The sequence below is a fragment of the Medicago sativa genome, chromosome 3, assembly GCF_051527215.1.
Source record: "Medicago sativa cultivar Bolivia chromosome 3, Bolivia_mono, whole genome shotgun sequence".
Taxonomy (NCBI): Eukaryota; Viridiplantae; Streptophyta; class Magnoliopsida; order Fabales; family Fabaceae; genus Medicago; species Medicago sativa.
The window spans coordinates 15,023,264-15,043,222 of NC_140751.1; the positions used below are offsets into that span (position 1 = coordinate 15,023,264).

Consider the following 19,959-nt stretch of genomic DNA (forward strand, 5'->3'; position numbering starts at 1 on the left):
TTGCGTTAAATTGAAAATGATTCACCCTCCCTCATTGCATAGATTCTCTGCTTAGTTCCTGATTTATGGAAGGTTGATTTCCCTTACTTAAAAAACTTGAAGTCGCTGAAAATAGTAACATACCAACCTTCAGCGATACCTGAGGGAATAGTCAACTTTTTGCTGCAAAACTCACCCTCAACAAAGGCTGAGATCATAGACTTGTCAAGGTAAATCTGCATTCAACTTTTAGAATTTCTTTCTGATTTCTTCTTTTTGCTTTTATTTCCCTTGTTCTCTCTTGTTATGGAATGTCGGTACAAGTCACTTGGATTCTCCTAGAGTAAGGATTGAATGGAAGATAATGTTGGTTTCGAAAAATAATCTTTATTTTTATTGCAATGAAGGTTTAAATCAAGAGAATTGACTGAGTAATGTCGATATAATATGATTCATACTCCTACCATGTTTGTTGAATTTTTTCGGTTTTTTTATGATTATGTTTTTATTGCAATGAAGGTTTAAATCAAGAGAATTGACTGAGTAATGTCGATATAATATGATTCATACTCCTACCATCTTTGTTGAATTTTTTCGGTTTTTTTTATGATTATGTTTTCTGTCAGGTTTGTGTCAAGATTGCAATTAGTTTGGTTTTATTTGATTCATTTTTCTTGTAGTATCCGGTATAATTTGATAAAATGTTAAGTTGATGCGTTAAGGAATAGTCTCACTAATCCTGTTTTGTCAGGTGGAGGATACTATATAGAGAATTATGAGGTGCATTTGTTTTCCCAAGAGACTGGAATCAGCGCGGATGCAGTATAATAACAACATTTTTGCCAAAAGAAATCTATATTTTCCTGCAATTAACTGAATTATCGTTTTTATTTTGTTTCATTTGCTCTACTTTAAGCGGAGTATAATAACAACGGTCTTGGTTCTTCCATGTTTAATTTGGAGACCATCGTTACATGTAGATTTCATCGTCTGCTATATCCAACTATTTGGTTAGAAACTATGGGCTATGTTACTTGATATTTTTAAGAGTGGTAACAATGATGAACGAAGACCATCGCACATATGGTTAGAGTAGTGTGTTATTGTGAGCGATGAGAGGATAAAATGATATAATTTAGAACAAGACAAATGGTTGTCGTTAAATAGTAATTACCCCCAAATTTTCAATTCTCAACTTCATACTCACCTTGTTATTCTGTCTATTTGTTTCAATACCACCTCCAAAATCATGATGAGGATGAAAACCTTCGTAACTAATTTTCTATTTCTGTTTCATAAGATGAGCAATGTCTATACTTGTACTCTACTTCTAGCCATAACGCATTGAAAGTGGCAGTTAGATTCGTATAGTATGTTTATACATGTGTGTTCAGCGAAAGGGCTGAAAGCTTAGAAGTTTTATCTTTTGATATGTTTGCATGTGAAGAGCTAAACTTGTTGAAAAACTTCCTGTTAGAAGAATTTAGCATTAATGTCATTAGAATATTAGGGATGAAATAAGATAGTTGGACAGGCATGGCGTACTTGTTAGGATAGTTGACAATGGCAATAGCATCGTAGTTTCGTTTAAATGGTTTCTGGCATTGAATTTGAAGTCATTTCAATTTGATAACTTTGGTAGACCCAAACCTTATTTAACTTCTCAATCAGAAAAGTCAATCAACTACATTTCTTCTGTTCAAGCAGCAAGTTTAACAAAGGAAAAATTTGATGTCAGTAAATTAAATAATTTGATATATCGGCAAAAAAAAAAAAAGCCTCGAAGCAGTAGTCCATGCTAGTATAGAAACAGCCACAGGATGAGTAAAGAATCACTCTCCATATAGATATGTTACATTATAGGTTCATCTGAAATACATAAAAATATACGTAGTTAAGCTGGAGAATTACGAATTCCTTAAAAAAAAATTAAAAAATACGAAGTTGATTGCACTAAAACATGCTGCGGTTGAAATTTTGAATACGGTGGAGAAGTGAATGAAAAATGCATTGAACCAGTAAAGTGATAATACCATCCCCAGAATCTTCATCATTTAAATCATCGTCGTCAACATCATCATTCTGCAAGATTTTAATTTAGTTGGTCATCCTTTAAATACGAAAATGAAAACAAATCTTAGCACCTGAAAATAAACCACCACATAGGGGTGTTCAAATCCAAACCGATCCAAAGTAAAACCGCAAACTAATCCACCACATGAAAGGGATATATTCTTTTTACATTACTCCGTTGTACACCACGTCATATTAAGCATTTCTCAAATCCAATTTTACAAACAATTTACAATGAATGGTGAAATAGGTTTGTTACATGAGTCAAAGGACGAAGCTATAGTGCATACGTATTAACAAATGCCAATTGTAATATAGTTTACACTCTTAACAGAATTTGAAGGGATAAAAAAACCAAGTTCTGTATATACTCAACTTCAAATATTTCAAAGAAAGCATAGCTATACAGTTGAGTAACCTATGTAGAGGAATTGTCTTTTATGATGGAATAGAATAGATATTAATTAACAGTGTTAATTGTTCAATTGCTTCTTTCTTTTATGAAGTTACAACCCTCAGAATGATAAACATATCATTTGGGACGTGTAATACCCCATCTAGTTTTCATGGTACTATTAATACAAAATGCTTATGCCATATTTGATGAAGTTTACTATTTTTTTTTTACAATATATTGGTCTATAGTCAATCTGTAGAGGTTTTTTCACATTTAGGTTTTGAGATGTGTTGTGAATTCGGACTCAAAGTCACACCAATAGAAACTATGATGTGTGGAACAAAGGAAAGTAGTAACCAATTTCAAAGTAAACACAAGCAATAACAACAATAACAGCACCTAGTTCTAATCTAGGAATCAAAGTGAAAAGCTCAAAACCACAAGCATATGAAAGCAAGAAAGAAAACAACAAACACACCAAGAGATGATTACCCAGTTTGGTCCAACTTGACCTACTCTGGGGGAGAGATTGATCTCTCCAATCCACTATCAATGAGTTCTTACAAAGAGATACAAATGAGTTACAAGAAATTAGCTTCAACAAGCTCACAAAAAACAACCCTAATTTCTACCCATTTTCCCAATCTCGCCAATGAACAAGACACTCAATGATTTTCACTCACCCAAGGTGTTTACAATGTTTCCCAACCCAAGAGAACATCACTACAAAGACACTCAACCCTAAAGTTCCGTCCTTTGCAGTCCCAAGTTTCTCTCTCTTCAAGCTCTCCTTCAAAATCTGCAAAGAACACTTAAATAGTCTTCAGCAACCGTCAAAATCGTGTCACGTTCTGCCAAATCGTGACACGATTGGTGCGTACGACCCAAGGTACGACCAACCTTATCCTGAAAAATTGCCCAGCAAGCCAAAAATCATGACACGTTTTCCCAAAATCGTGTCACGATTGGACACTCAGAAAACATGCTCTCGACACTACCAAAATCGTAACACGCTTGCCAAATCGTGTCACGGTTTCTCTGTTCCTCACAATCACAAATTGAAGGAATACACAACATTCTCCACCTTGCCTTCAAATTGATGATGATGTCACTTTAACCATCAACCACCAATCCCCTTTTTCTTTACCTTGCATCCAACTACACCAAGTAGCTCCATAAGTCTACACCAAACCCTCTTCAACCACGGAAAGTCTCCCGATTCCTTGAAGATCACCTTGCATCCAATTAACCTTGGTCTTTTAGGCAATCACACAAGCCACACCATGCATTCTTCAAACCCCGGAATGCCTTCCGTCCTCATGAAGAATTCCCATGCTCACAACTAGAGCATAACACCCAAGGCCTCCATAGTCGTACCATTCCCGGTGTCACCAACTCCACCTCAAGTTGAGCTTTATCTACCTCAACTTCCAAATGCGTACACACACTATGCCTTCACCTTGCAACTCCACCTCAATGGTTGATCATGAGTATTATTCACACCGCCTCTCCAGGCTAACCATGAGTATTCTTCCCACCGCCTCTCCAGGCTGATGTTGAGTGTTTAACGTCTCTCCAGACGAACACCGCTCTACAAAGAAACAATACCAAGGTGAGAAACCTCACCTTCATCCTCCCAACAACTCACCACCAAAGCACCCGCATCCTTATACTCCTCGGACACAACTTGCGCGGAGTTCTCATTGTCCTCCGGACAATCCCTCTTGAAGTGACCAAACTTGTGACACTTAAAGCACTAATACTTATCCTTGTTACCGCTCTTTGAGCTTCCTCGGTTACCTCTACCTCCACCATTTCCTCTTGAAACACTAAGGCCTTCACTGTTTTCATCCGCTCTCAAGTCCTTGGACTTGGTCAACTCCTTGGTTCTCAAAGCCGCTTGAACTTCTTCCAAGGTGACAGTGCCTTCTTTGCCATAGAGCATGGTATCCTTGAAGGATTCAAATGATCTCGGTAGAGCACACAACAAGAGTATAGCTTTGTCTTGGTCTTCAAGTTGCACCTCAATGTTCTCCAAATCATCAAGGATTTTGTTGAACTCCGTTAATTGCTCCATCACGGTCTTTGACTCCACCATCTTGAATGAGTAGAGTTGTTGCTTAAGGAATTGCCTATAAGCCAAAGATTTGGTCATATACAATGACTCCAACTTTGACCAATTCGACGCCGCGGTTGGTTCCTTCACGACATCCCTCAAAACTTTGTCCCCGAGGTAGAAGACAATGACACTAGCCTTGTCCACCATCTCGGTCTTCTCCGCTTGTGTCATGGTGACCGGTAACGCACCTTCACCCTTCAAAGCTTTCTCACACTTTTGTTGTATCAACACCGTTAGCATATTCACTTTCCATAACCCAAAATCATTACTTCCGGTGAACTTCTCAATGTCCCACTTTGAACCCATGGTACTCACTAAACCAATTCACTCATATGCCCCACGGTGGGCGCCAATGTTGTGAATTTGGACTCAAAGTCACACCGATACAAACTATGATGTGTGGAGCAAAGGAAAGTAGTAACCAATTCAAAGTAAACGCAAGCAATAACAACAATAACGGCACCTAGATCTAATCTAGGAATCAAAGTGAAAACCTCAAAACCACAAGCATATGAAAGCAAGAAAGAAAACAACAAACACACCAAGAGATGATTACCCAGTTCGGTCCAACTTGACCTACTCTGGGAGAGAGATTGATCTCTCCAATCCACTATCAATGAGTTCTTACAAAGAGATACAAATGGGTTAAAAGAAATTAGCTTCAACAAGCTCACAAAAAACAACCCTAATTTCTACCCATTTTCCCAATCTCACCAATGAACAAGACACTCAATGATTTTCACTCACCCAAGGTGTTTACAATGTTTCCCAACCCAAGAGAACCTCACTACAAAGACACTCAACCCTAAAGTTCCCTCCTTTGCAGTCCCAAGTTTCTCTCTCTTCAAGCTCTCCTTCAAAATCTGCAAAGAACACTTAAATAGTCCTCAGCAACCGTCAAAATCGTGACACGATTGGTGCGTACGACCCAAGGTACGACCAACCTTATCCTGAAAACTTGCCCAGCAAGCCGAAAATCATTACACGTTTTCCCAAAATCATGTCACGATTGGCACTCAGAAAACATGCTCTCGACACTACCAAAATCGTGATACGCTTGCCAAATCGTGTCACGATTTCTCTGTTCCTCACAATCACAAATTGAAGGCATACACAACAAGGTGTTTATTGAACCACTAAATTTATCTCAAAACAGACCAAATGTGGTTATGCAAATGCAACATAATCTTTTCACAAGTTCAAGAATGGTAAAATTAACACATAAAAGTAGAGGATAGAGTGGAACCTTATCATAATCATCATTGTCGGAATCGCTACTCTCTTCATTTTCCTCTTCATCTTCACTTTCTTCATCTTCTTCCTCCTTTTTATGTTTACCCTCTTTCTGTTAGGAACCCAAGAGTTGGATTTCAAAGAAATAACACTTTTGATTAAAAAATAAGAAATAACTAGAGAGCAAGCTTCTCCTACGCTGGTTATAAAACCAATTACAACTAAGATATATGCCAAAGATCCTTTTCTAAGGGAGGAAGGTTATATATATAGACCTTATGTTACAAAAAGAAAAGGATATTATGGGTAAGGATCCATAACAACTACCCAATAACAGAAAATACAACAGAAATAGAAACCCAAATAGAAATCTAGAAATAGAAACCCAGAACTCAAGCATTCACCCGGAAGTTGTATTATTCCATTCAAAAGATTAAATCCTTATTAGACTTGATTTAAATAATGGTATTCAAGTGTCAAAATAATGAGGTGCATTCCTTGACACTTCTATACCTTCATTTAAACTAGCCAACAAGAATTTAATCTTTTGAATAGAATAATACAACTTCCAAGTGAATGCTTGAGAACTGGCGTTTAACAAGTTTGAATTTTCATTTCAGGGTAAGACAATTGTTGTAGTTGGAAGGTGCATTTTCTACCTAATCACGATCTTTTGGCGGAATCAAACTGTTGATAATATCTTCAGTTGATCTCTGCAACGCTACATGCATATTGATCCACTGGAACATGTTGTGCTCCCAAAACATGGTCCTCACATTTTCGTCGTTCGTTAATTCCACCCAACTGAATGATATTCTCCCCGCGTCGAGCATTGGACGTTTATACCGAACGTATTAAACCCTCCTTGTGTCTCCGGGGTTGACTCCTTGGTTGAATTCATTAAGTTCATCCTTGAGACCTCTTAACGTCACACCAAGGCACCGAACCTTCAACCTCTGAGGTTCTACGTCGTTGAATTGTGCATGAACGTCGAACATATCGGCCATTGCTTCAGATCTACACAATAAGAAATTAAAAACAATTAATGAAAAACTCATTCAAACATTTCATCAAACACTTGGAGTGCAGATTATATATAAACCCTAAAAATAATAAAAATAACCCTAAAATGTTTTACTCTAAGAAAAAAACATAAAAATGCAAAAAATATAACAAAAGTATTCAGCTACTCTTAAAATAAATCATATACTCTTACATGTAAATCTACTTAAAAACTAAAATAAAAAAATAAATATAAAACACCAAAATTACAAAATACCCTAAAATTCTAAACTTATCCACATCATGCAAATATTTTAACTAAATTAATCAACTATAAATATGAATTATAACATATAAATCTACTCAAAAACTAAAAAATGAAAAATTTACTCAAAATCTACTCAAACTACAAAAAAAAAAAAACATTTATAACAACTAAAATGTAAGTTAATAGCACTATGATTTACTTACTTGTGATTTTGTTGAATAAATTTGGTTGAGGTTTTTAGAGAAGTTTTGAGAGAGATTGGAGAATTTGGTTGTGATTTTTGTGAGATTTTGAGAGTAATAATGGATGAGAGAGGTTCTGCCAGATTTGTATCAATATGTATCGGCAGTTAACTGCCGATGTTTTCCTCGGCAATTAACTGCCGCCGGTTCCATTCAAAATTTGGCAGTTAACTGCCACAGGGGGCTTTTCGTCTTTTACATGTGTTTTTCAGCCTTATCACATGTGTATACAGCAATTTTCAATATCCAATTTAAGGAAAAAAATAGAGGTAAATAAAGACATATAGAGATCGATTTATATTATTCTTTGCGGAATTATCTCATCCTAGAAACCCTAGAAGAGATTATCGCTGGTTTTAAGAGTACTTCGCGAAACAAAAGAGTTTTGGTCACTCTCAGGTATCAACTTTGCTGCCGCACAATTGCTTCTGAAACAATGAAAGCACATAATATCGATGAAAGTAAAGACAGAATCAGTGATTTACCCAATTGTGTGTTACTTCTTATATTGTCGATTTTGAACACCAAAGAGGCCGTTCAAACTTGCATTCTGTCTGCGAGATGGAAGAATCTCTGGAAGTATATTCCTGTTCTTTCTATAAGTTCCCAACACTTCATGACTCGCAGAGGTTTTAACAGATTCGTGTCTCGGTTTTTGTCTCTACGTGATGACAAAACCGCAATACACACTCTCAATGTTCATCGCAAAGGTAACATCGACTCTAGTAAACTCAAAAGGATTTTAAAATATGCAATTGATCACAGTGTCCAGCTATTAGATGTAGATTCCACTTGTTATTTTGAACATTATCCACTTCCCTATGTTCCATGTCACACTTTAACATCTCTTACCCTTTGTGCAAACAATGATATCTGTAGTCGATCGCCATTATTTCCTACTTCTATATATTTGCCTGCACTAACCAGCTTGTGTCTAAAATTCTTTTCCTTTCGTGGTAGTGGTGATGATAACCGTGCTGAGCCCTTTTCGTCATTGAACAGCTTGAAAAGTTTGATCATTCGCTTTTGTTATGTTGAACAAAACCTCTTCATATCAAACGCCACACTTGTTTATTTAAGAATCAAAACATTTTATGATTGCCGTTGCAAAATCGAGTTATCTACTCCAAGTCTCTGTAGCTTTGATTTTAAGGGTAATCCTATTCAAAAACTCACACGGAGCAATAACAATCTCTCTTCAATCAAACATGTAAAGATTGATATAGCAATCTGGTCAACTATCGAAAATTATCCTTTGATTCTTCTCAAATGGCTTGTTGAGCTTTCTCTTATGGAATCATTGACAATCCCTTCATCTACTCTTGACGTACTTTAGTGAGTATTTGGTTTAAGAAAAACTTAGCGTTTTCATTTTCATTTTCACTTTTTATTACAATATTTTCTTTTATTATGCTTGCATTTTTATTTCATTTAAATTGAAAATGATTCACCCTCCCTCATCGCATAGATTCTTTGCTCGGTTCCTGATTTATGGAAGGTTGATTTCCCTTACTTACAAAACTTGAAGTCGCTGAAAATAATTACATACCAACCTTCAGCTATACCTGAGGGAATAGTAAACTTTTTGCTGCAAAACTCACCCTTAACAAAGGCTGAGATCATAGACTTGTCAAGGTAAATATGCATTCAACTTTTTAAGCCTTTTTTTTTCTTCTGATTTGGCCTTTTTGTTTTATTTCCCTTGGTCTCTCTTGTTATGAAATGTCAGTAGATACATTACAAGTATCTTGGATGTTCCTATAGTAAGGATTGAATGGAAGATAATATCGGTTTCGAAAAATAATCTTTATTTTTATTGCAATGAAGGTTTAAATCAAGAGAATTGGCTGAGTAATATCGTTGTAGTATGATTCATAATCCTATCATGTTGGTTGAATTTTTTCGGTTTTTTAATGATTATGTTTTATGTCAGCTTTGTGTTAAGATTACAAGTAGTTTTGTTATATTTGATTACTTTTCTTGTTTTATTGCCTCTGAATTTGTGTTTTGCAGACACAAGGCCAGGAGGAGTAATACTATCTAGATAGCATGAATGCTGTAGAATTTTGAGGTGAACTAATTTTCCCCCGAGATCGGAATAAGCGTGAATGCTGTAGAATAACAACAATTTTGCCAATAGAAATATTTCCCTAGCTAGATAGCATGTTTAAGATTTATTTATTTTCCTGCAACTTACTGAAGTATCGTTTCTTTTTTGTTTCATTTGGTATAGGTTAAGCGGATTCATATATTTCAGCATTTCTTGGTCATGTGTTTGATTCTTCCATGTTTAATTTGGACACCATCGTACCATGTAGATTTCATCGTCTGCTATATCCAACTATTTGGTTAGAAACTATGGGTTATATGTTAATTAAACGAATCTCATGATTTAGTTGTCTTAAGTCTTATGTTACTTGATATTATTCGTTTCAATAACACATCCGAAATCATAATGAGGATGAAAGCCTTCCAGACTTTTGCGGAGATGGTAACAAGGTTCATTTTGATGGAAGAAACATTTTAAGAAAGGAACCTTTTAAGAGCTTACTACTTTGCTTGTTGATCACAATAAGTAATTATTGCTTTAGTATCTGTTCTAGTTTTCTATGTGAAGGTACCGCCACTTGGAAGCTGCAAAAACTGCGTGTTCAGCAAAAGGGCTGAATGCTTAGAAGTTTGCATGTGAAGAACTAGACTTGTTAAAAAACTTACTTTTAGAAGAATTTAGCATTAATGTCGTTAGAATATTTGGCATGAAAGAAGATAGTTGGACAGGCATGGGGTACTTGTTAGGATAGTTGACACTCTAAGCAGTGCCATATTGCAGAAAATGTAAGAATCCAAACCAAATTCCTTGGATGCATGATGAAATAAGAACCTGTCATCAACTACAATTCTTCTGGTCAAGCAGCAAGTTTAACAAAGGATTTACAAAAAAGTAGAAACTGATGTCATTAAATTAAATAATTTCATAAAGCCTAGAATCAATAGTCCATGCTAGTATAGAAGCAGCCACAGGATGAGTAAAGAATCACTACAGTTCAGGTTCATCTGAAATACATGAAAATATATGTAGTTAAGCCAGAGAATTACGAAGTTGATAGAAAAATGAATGAAAAATGCATTGAACTAGTGAAGTGATAATACCATCCCCAGAATCTTCAACATTTAAATCATCGTCGTCAACATCATGATTCTGCAAAATTTTAATTTAGTTGGTCATCCTTTTAATACGAAAATGAAAAAAAAAATCTTGGCAACTGTATGCTACATATTGGAAAATAAACAAACCACCACACTCACAACAAAAAAGAGGGAAAAAAGTATAACTGTTTGAAAAATATTACTGATAAATTCCTTGATGCCGCACATTACTCCCTATACATTTCTAAAATCCAAATTTACAAACAACTTACATTGAATGCTGAAATAGGTTTTTTACATGAGTCGAAGGACAAACCTGTGGTGCATAAGTATTAACAAACGCCAATATGATTTCTTTTCCTTCACACGGGCAAACAGTATGTGTAATATTTGTAGGGGAAAAAAACCAAGTTTCGTATATACTCAACTTCAAATTTTCAGAGAATGCATAGCTATACAGTTTGTAATGATATTGGACTGAGTAACCTATGTAGAGGAATTTTATGATGGAATAGAAGAGATATTAACAGTGTTAATTGTTCATGAAGCTACAAACCTCAGAATGGTAAACATAACATTTGGGAAGTGTAAGGCCCCATCTACTTTTCATGGTACTATTAATACAATGCTTATGCCATAATTGATGAAGCTTACTATATTTTTTTACAATATATTGGTCTATAGTCAATCCGTAGAGGTTTTTTTAACATTTAGAGACGGTTTTGAGATGTTTATTGAACCACTAATTTTATCTCAAAACAGACCAAATGTGGTTTTGCTTCTTCATAATATATATTATGAGATACTATTCTAAGAACTTCAATTTGAAAATTTTGTGAGGTGAGCTTTACAAATGCAACATATTCTTTTCACAAGTTCAAGAATGGTAAAATTAACACTCAAAGTAGAGGATAGAGTGGAACCTTATCATAATCATCAGTTCCAGACTCGCTACTCTCTTGATTTTCCTCTTCATCTTCACTTTCTTCATCTTCTTCCTCCTTTTTATGTTTACTCTCTTTCTGTTAGGAACCCAAGAGTTGGATTTCAAAGAAATAACACTTTTGATTAAAAAATAAGAAATAACACTTTTGATTAAAAAATAAGAAATAACTAGAGAGCAACAGCTTCTCCTACGCTGGTTATAAAACCAATTACAACTAAGATATATGCCAAAGATCCTTTTCTAAGGGAGGAAGGTTATATATATAGACCTTCTGTTACAAAGAGAAAGGGGTATTGGGTAAGGATCCATAACAACTAGCCAATAACAGAAAATACAACAGAAATCGAAACCCAAATAGAAATCTAACTAACAATCTTAAACAACTAGCTAACTAACTTACGCAACAAATAACTAACTTACTCTAACAACTCGTAACTACTTTTGACTATTCTAAATTCCCTTTATTCTATAATTCGAACACTTTCCTCTAAAGGTAGAAGAATCGTCAACATAGGATTTCACCTGACAAAATGTAGGTAACAAAACAATATAATTTGAATCTCCGTGAAGTTTACTGTTCTAGACGAGACGGTAATGATCCTAATGGATAGTTTTGTCAATTGTAGCGCTGTGCTGGTGGCAGTGGCAGCGGTGGAAGATCTTACAATTAACATCAGTAATAAGTGATAACAGTGGGAAGACAGTAATAAACGGAACAGGCACCTCCTGTTATAACATTAAAAATGTGTTGACAGCATAGGTGGTGCCAATGCTAATGGCCACCGTGAAGACAGAAGAGGTGGATGACAACATAGGTTGTCGAAGTGTTAAACTAAGGTTTCTCTATAATGTAATACACCATACATGTGTTGGTCAGATTAATTCAAAATCCAATCCCAAGTCCCGCACAGGATTTAAAAGAATTCAGAAAATCATTGTCACCATATCCATATCTCGTAACACAATATTACTCAGCAACTCACACTTAATCAGTTAAGGAACCAAAAAATGACTGGAAGTGTTAACCCTATTTTGTTAACGTTAAAAAATAAGGGAAAGAATCGTAGGCATACGTGCTCTTCCAGGAGCTCCTTCTCTAGCAATGCAAGTTTTTTCTCACCTGCCACACAAACATCTATTAGTAGACAGAGATCCAACTCATAACATGGATAATATCCCATGACCATATGTACATAGAATGATCAATACTCAGTAGAATGGAAGGTGTGCAATTCCAAAATAGATCCTGCTCTTTCAATTTGAATAACTTACCCATATTTGCAGAAAACTAATAGATTAACTGAATAAAAAGAAAAGATCATATGAAATCACCATATTCTGGGTTCCATTGACGTTTTTTCCGGCTCAGCATCTGCTTTGTTTTACCTGAAATTACCAATTTAGTTCTAAATTATTTGTTACCAGAAACCTCAAATGCATGAAAAGTAAAAATATTTTTCCACAAAAAACATAACCATTTCCCGTGAATCCTATTCCATTATTCATACCTGGAACCAACTCCTTAACACATTCGTCGAAAACTAAAACCTGTGGCAGAGAATCACGAGTAAAAATGGTCTTCTTCTTGTCAGAAAATCTTTCTACGTGCATCCTTTTGCGCCCTGACAATTAAGCAAGAAAAGCGGGAGGAGCCAGATATTTAGGGACAAATATGGTTCCATATAAGCATTGAAAATATTCTAGATGCAGTATGCTTAGCTTTTAATTATGTACATCTGCTCATATTCCAGGAAGTATTTCATTCCTTATGAGTATCGTCAAGCCATGTTAGATACTTTAAACAATAATATATCATGGAATAAATCCTAAATGTGGCTTTCAAATGATTAGGGCGCTACCGTAATAATCTTCCAAAGACATCACCAAATCAATGCCTTCAAGATACAAAAGTATCACTAAATTTGTCCAAAGTCATTGTCACCACTCTAATTCTAATTTGGTGATAAATTCTCAACATGGTCAAATTTTAATCTTTGAGGGACTAGTGTGATGACAAGTTTTTGTGGGAAATATATTATATAGCCATATTCAAATTTTTAGAGGACCAAATTGCGGTTTTCTTTATCACTTTATATTGAAATCAGATTTTGTAATGACCATCTCACAATATATATCATGTAAAGGCAATTGAATCCATACCCTTCAATTCTTCCTTCTCCTTCAAGAAATAAGGAGCCACTTTAAAATATCTATCAAAATCATAACCCCATTCAAGCAACTGTCTCATAGAAGTATCCATTTTTCCGTGTTTAACATCAGGTAAATCAATATCCTGTAGCATCAGATTGATAAAGACAAGCATTAAACAAAAAATAGATAATTACAAGGTAGCAATATTAATATAAATACATACTCAGAAAAGAAACTTAGAAACAGTCAACCCTCTTGCTTGCAAGCTTCTGAAATATAGAAATAGTTATGACGTCTTAACTCTTGACCATTTATAATTTTAGATGAAGAATTGCATGCAATGTGGCCTCAATGGCTTAACCAGAGACTTGGTTGCAGAGAACAGAGAATGTAAGGAGTTATAATACTGATGGATGGATAGAAGGTTTGTTTGGATTGATTTATTTATGCTTATCTGGTAGCATAACACTTTGAGACTGTTTGGGAGAGCTTATGGAAAGCTTATTACATGTCTTCTTTGTTTTTTTGTCCTTTTGAGTTTGAACCCAGGACCTCCAACTCCTTATCCCTTAGCTCGTACCAGCGGAGCTACCCAACACCCCATCTGATTGCATGTCTATAAGTTATTTTACACTTATTTATAAAATCTCCATCATAGTTTATGAAAGAAACTTATATGTTACATTTTGACTTTATTCTATCTTTTGTTATAGAAATAGCTTATATACATAAACACTTAATTAAGTTGTTTATCCAGACATGACCATAGTGTTTGCTTGGACTAACTTTTTTGAACTCATCTACTTGTACAAACACTTATCACACTGTTTGTGAGTGCTTATAAAAACAGCATAAGACATGTCTATAAGTTGATTTTCTGCTTATCACCATAAGCTCTATGTGATAGATTATGAATAGCAACACTGCCACGTAGATTCCAAAATATTATTAAAATAATGTAAACACATTTCATGGCGAGAGGCGACACATGTGACACGCCTTCTATCAGAAGTGTCAGTTTTGAAACGGAGTGTAGAGATGTTACCTGTGGAAAAACTACAAATGGAACTGGTCGGACATATGCGCCTCTTCCCCGTCCCCGTCCCCGTCCCCATCCTCCTCTGCCAGCCATTTACTTACGAAGTCTACAAAAGTAGAATTTCTGTTATCATCACATTTGCAGGTTCTAGGAATTGTGAATGCAATAAATTTATATTACCACTCAAAGGAAGTCCGAGAGATACCTGTAAACGGCGACGGTTTCAACTTTCTAAGAAGTTCGCTACGCTATGAGTAATGATGAAATGAATATTCATATATATATCAAATCAAATTATTATACATAAATAATTACGTTCAAGTGATTTTCTTCTTCTTCCGCGGGGTTAAATATATTTTTGGTCCATATATATATACCAACTTTTCGTTTTAATTCCTCTAAAATTTTCCTTCAACTTTTTGTTCCTATCAAATTTTCAATCACTACTTTTGGTCCTTATTTTTAAGTTAATTTTTGTATTTTTTTAATGATATTATGCAGAAATGTGTAGAATATTGTAAAAAAAAATTCCCAAAAAAAATAGAATTTTTTAACAAAACATGAATTAAATATGAATTTTTAACCGTAAAAAATATAAAATTTCATATTAAATTCATGTTAGGTTAAAAAATTCAACTTTTCTTTTGGGAGAGATTATTATAATATTATGAATTTTCTGCAAATTTTTATTCAAAAATATGAATTCTACGTATGATTTTACTTTAAAAGAGGGACCAAAAGTGAAAATGGAAAATTTTTGATGGACTAAAAGTTGAAGGAAAATTTTAGAGGGACTAAAACGAAAAGTTGGTATATTTATAGGGACCAAAAACATATTTAACCCTTAAGTGTAAAACTTTATTACAAGCTTTCAAGTTTAATCTCAACAAAATCTTTATTCACTTCTAGTCTCTATTTGTATTATATAGGGACTATTTTTTAAGACTAAAAGTATTCATTTTTTTTGAAATATTTTTAAAATAGGGATTATTCTTACAAACTACAATATTATGGAGGACTAAAATTACCATTAAAATTTTATAAAGATTAAACTTTTTTTTTGTTAAACTTGAAACACATGATTTTGTAGGGACTAAAAACATATTTAACCCTATAAAAAATTTGTTAAATTGATTTATGGAAGGATAAAATTTAAATGCATTTCATTATGTACTTTTCGTATGACTCTTAATTAAAATTTAAATGCATCTCAAATTGATGTGATTTTTTCTCTTTTCAAATTCTTTTTATTTATTTTCTAAATACATGACTAAACCTATTTAAAGACTCTTTTTAGTTTAGTGTTATTGAAGTCATTTAGTCCTTAATAAGTAATTTTATTTAAAAATTATATATAAATTACATGTACACGTAGGATTTATCTATGGACTCTCTTTAGTTTACTATCATTGTGGATGCATCAAATGATGTCGAGTAATGTAACACCCATACCAGACGTATCTAGAAAGTCTGGCACGTGCGTTAATATTAGTACTGGATACATTAAAATATACAACATAAAATTTTTACGAATGAATAATATTTACATCAAGTCACGTTCGTATAAATCATAATACTATACAACTCATCTATACATAAAAATACATCCTTGATGTCCATATCGTCCTGCAGCTTTACGAGCGAACCCTTGAAGTATTATCCATCCGGCTCGGAACATGCATAAACATCCTGCTTATCTGAAACAAATAAGGATTGGGATGAGACATAATGTCTCAGTGAGTTCCCCTAAATCCTAGGCTATAGGCAACCTCAGGGGGAAACCTACGGTCACCACGTGTCTACATTACAACCTGACGGTTGATTATACGTGTGTGTGGACTTGCATACTTAGACGGTAGTGCATACTAGAGCCGTCATAATCATATCTTACTTGTTATAGGCTTCACTTCCTATACGTGTCATGGCGGTCGAGGGGGAACCTAAAACCGCATTGCCAAGGATACGCTTTACGTATCGATGCCTAAACATAACATAATCATGGCACGATTCTAAACCGGACGATTAGGGGAAACCTAAGATTGTCATCGGTATCATGTTCTTTACTTACTCTATACTTAATTTGTACTTGCTTGTAGCATCTAATGCTCTTGTTCTTAAATATGGTCTTGCATGGAATCATTCTACATGCCATAACATAATCATATTCATATCATGCATAAACGTAGCTAAGTTCATTCATTAGGTTAGCGTTGAACAAACAGTGTTATCTTGATTCATTTTACGGATAGTCCCGGGTGGAGTAACCCCGAGATCAATCCCATACATGACCGATGTACGTACATCGGACTCCCACGGTGTCGTGCGGGTCCCTTGCGGCTTGAATCGTTCCCCTTAGATCGAGAACCTCCTGTATCCCCCTGGCGTGGATAACAAGAGACACGAGAACCTACGTCTTGTTAATTTCAGTGACATGCGGGTCCCTTACGGCTTGAATCGTTCCCCTTAGATCGAGAACCTCTTGTATCCCCCTGATGTGGATAGCAAGAGACATGCCACCTACTTAGTAATAATCGTAGTCTTGTCGTACGTATACTTAAACATATTCATACTTGCTTGCTTATTACCTCGGACCCTTGAGTCGATCCGATTAGCGGTAAACTTATACTTGTTCATGTACATACTATATCGTGGTGAAGTGATTAACTAATCAAACCACATCTTAACATGCTTGCTATCTTATTCTTGATCATGTGCGAAGAGATTATACTTCGCATCTTATCATTCTAAGGATTCATGCTAATTAGCTAGTTCTCGACGACTATGCCGAGGCTCTAGTTCTCCCTTGCTTAATGAATAACCTGCTACCCCATTCATAACATGTTTCTCTCGTATGCCATGCCTTACTAACATGCTAATACTTGCTTCATATCATAAGAATCATGCTTTCTTTGATCATCATTTAGGACCTTGGTTTGAGGGGTTTACATTTATAAAAGACTGCACAAAAGATCCGGAACGGAAATCACCGAATCTGCCTGAAACGAGCAAGCAGCACCAGATGACACTACTTACTCGCCTAGGCGAGTAGGAGGCGAGCAGAACCCCCTGTTCGACCTTCTAGCTCGCCTAGCGAGCTATTTACTCGCCGTGGCGAGTTAGGACAGTCCAGCACCCCTAAAAATGTCATTTTTGACCCAAAAACCTCAAACCAAGTGTCTCTAAGTGTTTTGGAACATATTTGATCATAAGAGACTTGTAAAACATTCATATGGCAAGTATTAACATGTAATACCCCGTCCGTTTAGGTTGCGAGTAATATCAGTTAACGAAAGAAAGTGCGCGTCTGAGCTTAGGGGCGTAATTGGAATTTGAACTGGAGGGGTATTTAAGGACAAAAGGTCCCAAAATATTCATTTTCATTTGAACTTTCTCTCTCTAGGTTTCCAACAAATATTTCTCTCTCCCTTCTCTCTAAAATTTCGGCCCAATCTTCCCTCCATAATCATCCACTCTTTGTGAAATTCCTTGAGGCAAGCATCATGGAAAGGGACAAGAAGTTTATGTTGGAAAACACCTAAAGATTGTAGAAGCAAGCTCTCTCTCTCTTGATTCTTGTCTACCTAGGGTTTGGTTAAGCTTAGAAGCACTTGAATCTTATTTCTTTTGGGCAAGGTGAGTTCTTAGTTAGAAAAACCTTCCTTTGGTTTGAGCTTCCTTGGTGTGTAAGCTTTGATTGTGCTAGATGTGTTTATGAACTTCAAAGCTAATTCTTGATGAATATTTGTTAAGGTTGCCATGAAATATGTTATTTATTGCTTTAGTATGTTGCTGGATGTTTTGGTGCATTGCAGGAAGCATTAGGATGCGTTTTGGGTCAAAAATTGCAATTTTGGTACCACAGGCCCGAAGAGCTACGCTATTAGCGAAATTCTACGCTAATAGCGCAGCTCCCCAGAAAAGCCACGCCCCAGGGGCGCTAATAGCGCAGCCCTCTGGAGTGGCCAACTTAATTTTGGCCTTTTGGCCCTCCCTCGGGTCGGTGGTGCGTTCCGAAGTATCTCTTTCATCGTTTTCCAATCTTATAACCCCAAAACGACATCTAGGCAATGCATCTAACACGTAACGATTCTCGAATTAAAAATCATGGCAATCATAACATAATCATTAGGGATTTCTAGTGAGCAACTCACTTGAATGTGAAAGGGAAAGTAATAGTTTATCAAGGGAAGAAACATAGAGACTCGACATAGTTTGTCGTGAATAGAATAGCATCATTTAGACGAGGAATAATAGATTGTGAGACGATTAGATATCTTTTCACTAAGAATGTTTTAATAACATATATGTGCCGTGTCTCTTGTGATCACACTAGGTTGGTTTCAAGAGGTTTCCATTAGGTGAAACGGGAATAGCCGTAAGGAGCCCACACGTCACTAGGGAGTTCTGGTGGTTTACCTTAGATAGGTTTCCATCGAGCAGATAGGGTTTGCGCTCGGGTTTACTCCACCCCGGGGCTTTCCATAAAATGAATCCAGATATTGTTATTGTTCAACGCTAACTCTTATTTCAAATATTGTTGACTATGAGATGACGTCAGATACGTTAAGCTTCAGACTAGAATAGTTAAAGATAGTTTTGTCGATGACGATTCTAGGTTTTCCCCTAATCGTACGACTTAGTAATGTGACATATGTAAAGACCTCGATGCTTAGAGAGTATCTTGGTAAAGCGGTCTTAGATTACCCCTTAACCGCGATGTCATATTGAGAAATATTGAGACTATAACAAGTAAGTTGAACCTACGACGGGTCTAGCATGCACTACCGTCTAGGAAAACAACCCACACACGTATAATCAACCGTCAGGTTGTAAAGTAGACACGTGGTAACCATAGACTTTCCCCGAGGTTATCACTAGCTAGGGTTAGATAGAACTCACTGAGGCATTATGTCTCATCCCTCTCCTTTTTTGTTCAGGTTCTCAGGTTTCCCGCAGTAAAGGTAAAGAAAAGGTGCAGGTTTAGTATGCGTGCCAGGACTTCATCTTGGTGTTAAAGTAGTTGATGCATATGTATAATTATTAGCACATGTTGTATATTGGATGTATAATTAGATTTGTACGACAAACTTCTATGAAGAATGATGTAATATGAGACTTTGGTTGTTGAAGTTGTGTTTGATGACACAGTTATATTGTAAAATTAATGTATCCACTATCAGTTTTAACGCACTTTTGATTATTCTAGACACTATCAAAGTGGGCGTTACAAATTGGTATCAGAGCAGGTCGTTCCAGATTGTGCCTTGGGTCATTAATATTACAATCCAAGGAGTTGTTCTTTCGAGTTTAGGATATTGTCCTCATTGTTATATTTGGTTGAAATTGATCACTTTGACTTAAAT

The 19,959-nt window shown here is 35.6% G+C and overlaps 1 protein-coding gene across 1 annotated transcript in view; it reads right to left on the minus strand.

Annotated features, from left to right (window-relative positions):
• LOC146936010 (uncharacterized) overlaps window positions 1-14,863 on the minus strand; it is a 97,873-nt gene extending 83,010 nt beyond the window's left edge. The window contains exons 1-6 of the mRNA XM_085751040.1: window positions 14,802-14,863; window positions 14,603-14,702; window positions 13,567-13,699; window positions 12,915-13,028; window positions 12,739-12,792; window positions 12,480-12,526 (exon numbers count right to left, since the gene is read on the minus strand). Coding sequence (XP_085607166.1) covers window positions 12,480-12,526; window positions 12,739-12,792; window positions 12,915-13,028; window positions 13,567-13,699; window positions 14,603-14,689 — 435 coding nt within the window. The 5' untranslated portion in view covers window positions 14,690-14,702; window positions 14,802-14,863. The remainder of the gene's footprint in view (window positions 1-12,479; window positions 12,527-12,738; window positions 12,793-12,914; window positions 13,029-13,566; window positions 13,700-14,602; window positions 14,703-14,801) is intronic.
• Window positions 14,864-19,959: the final 5,096 nt, after the last annotated feature.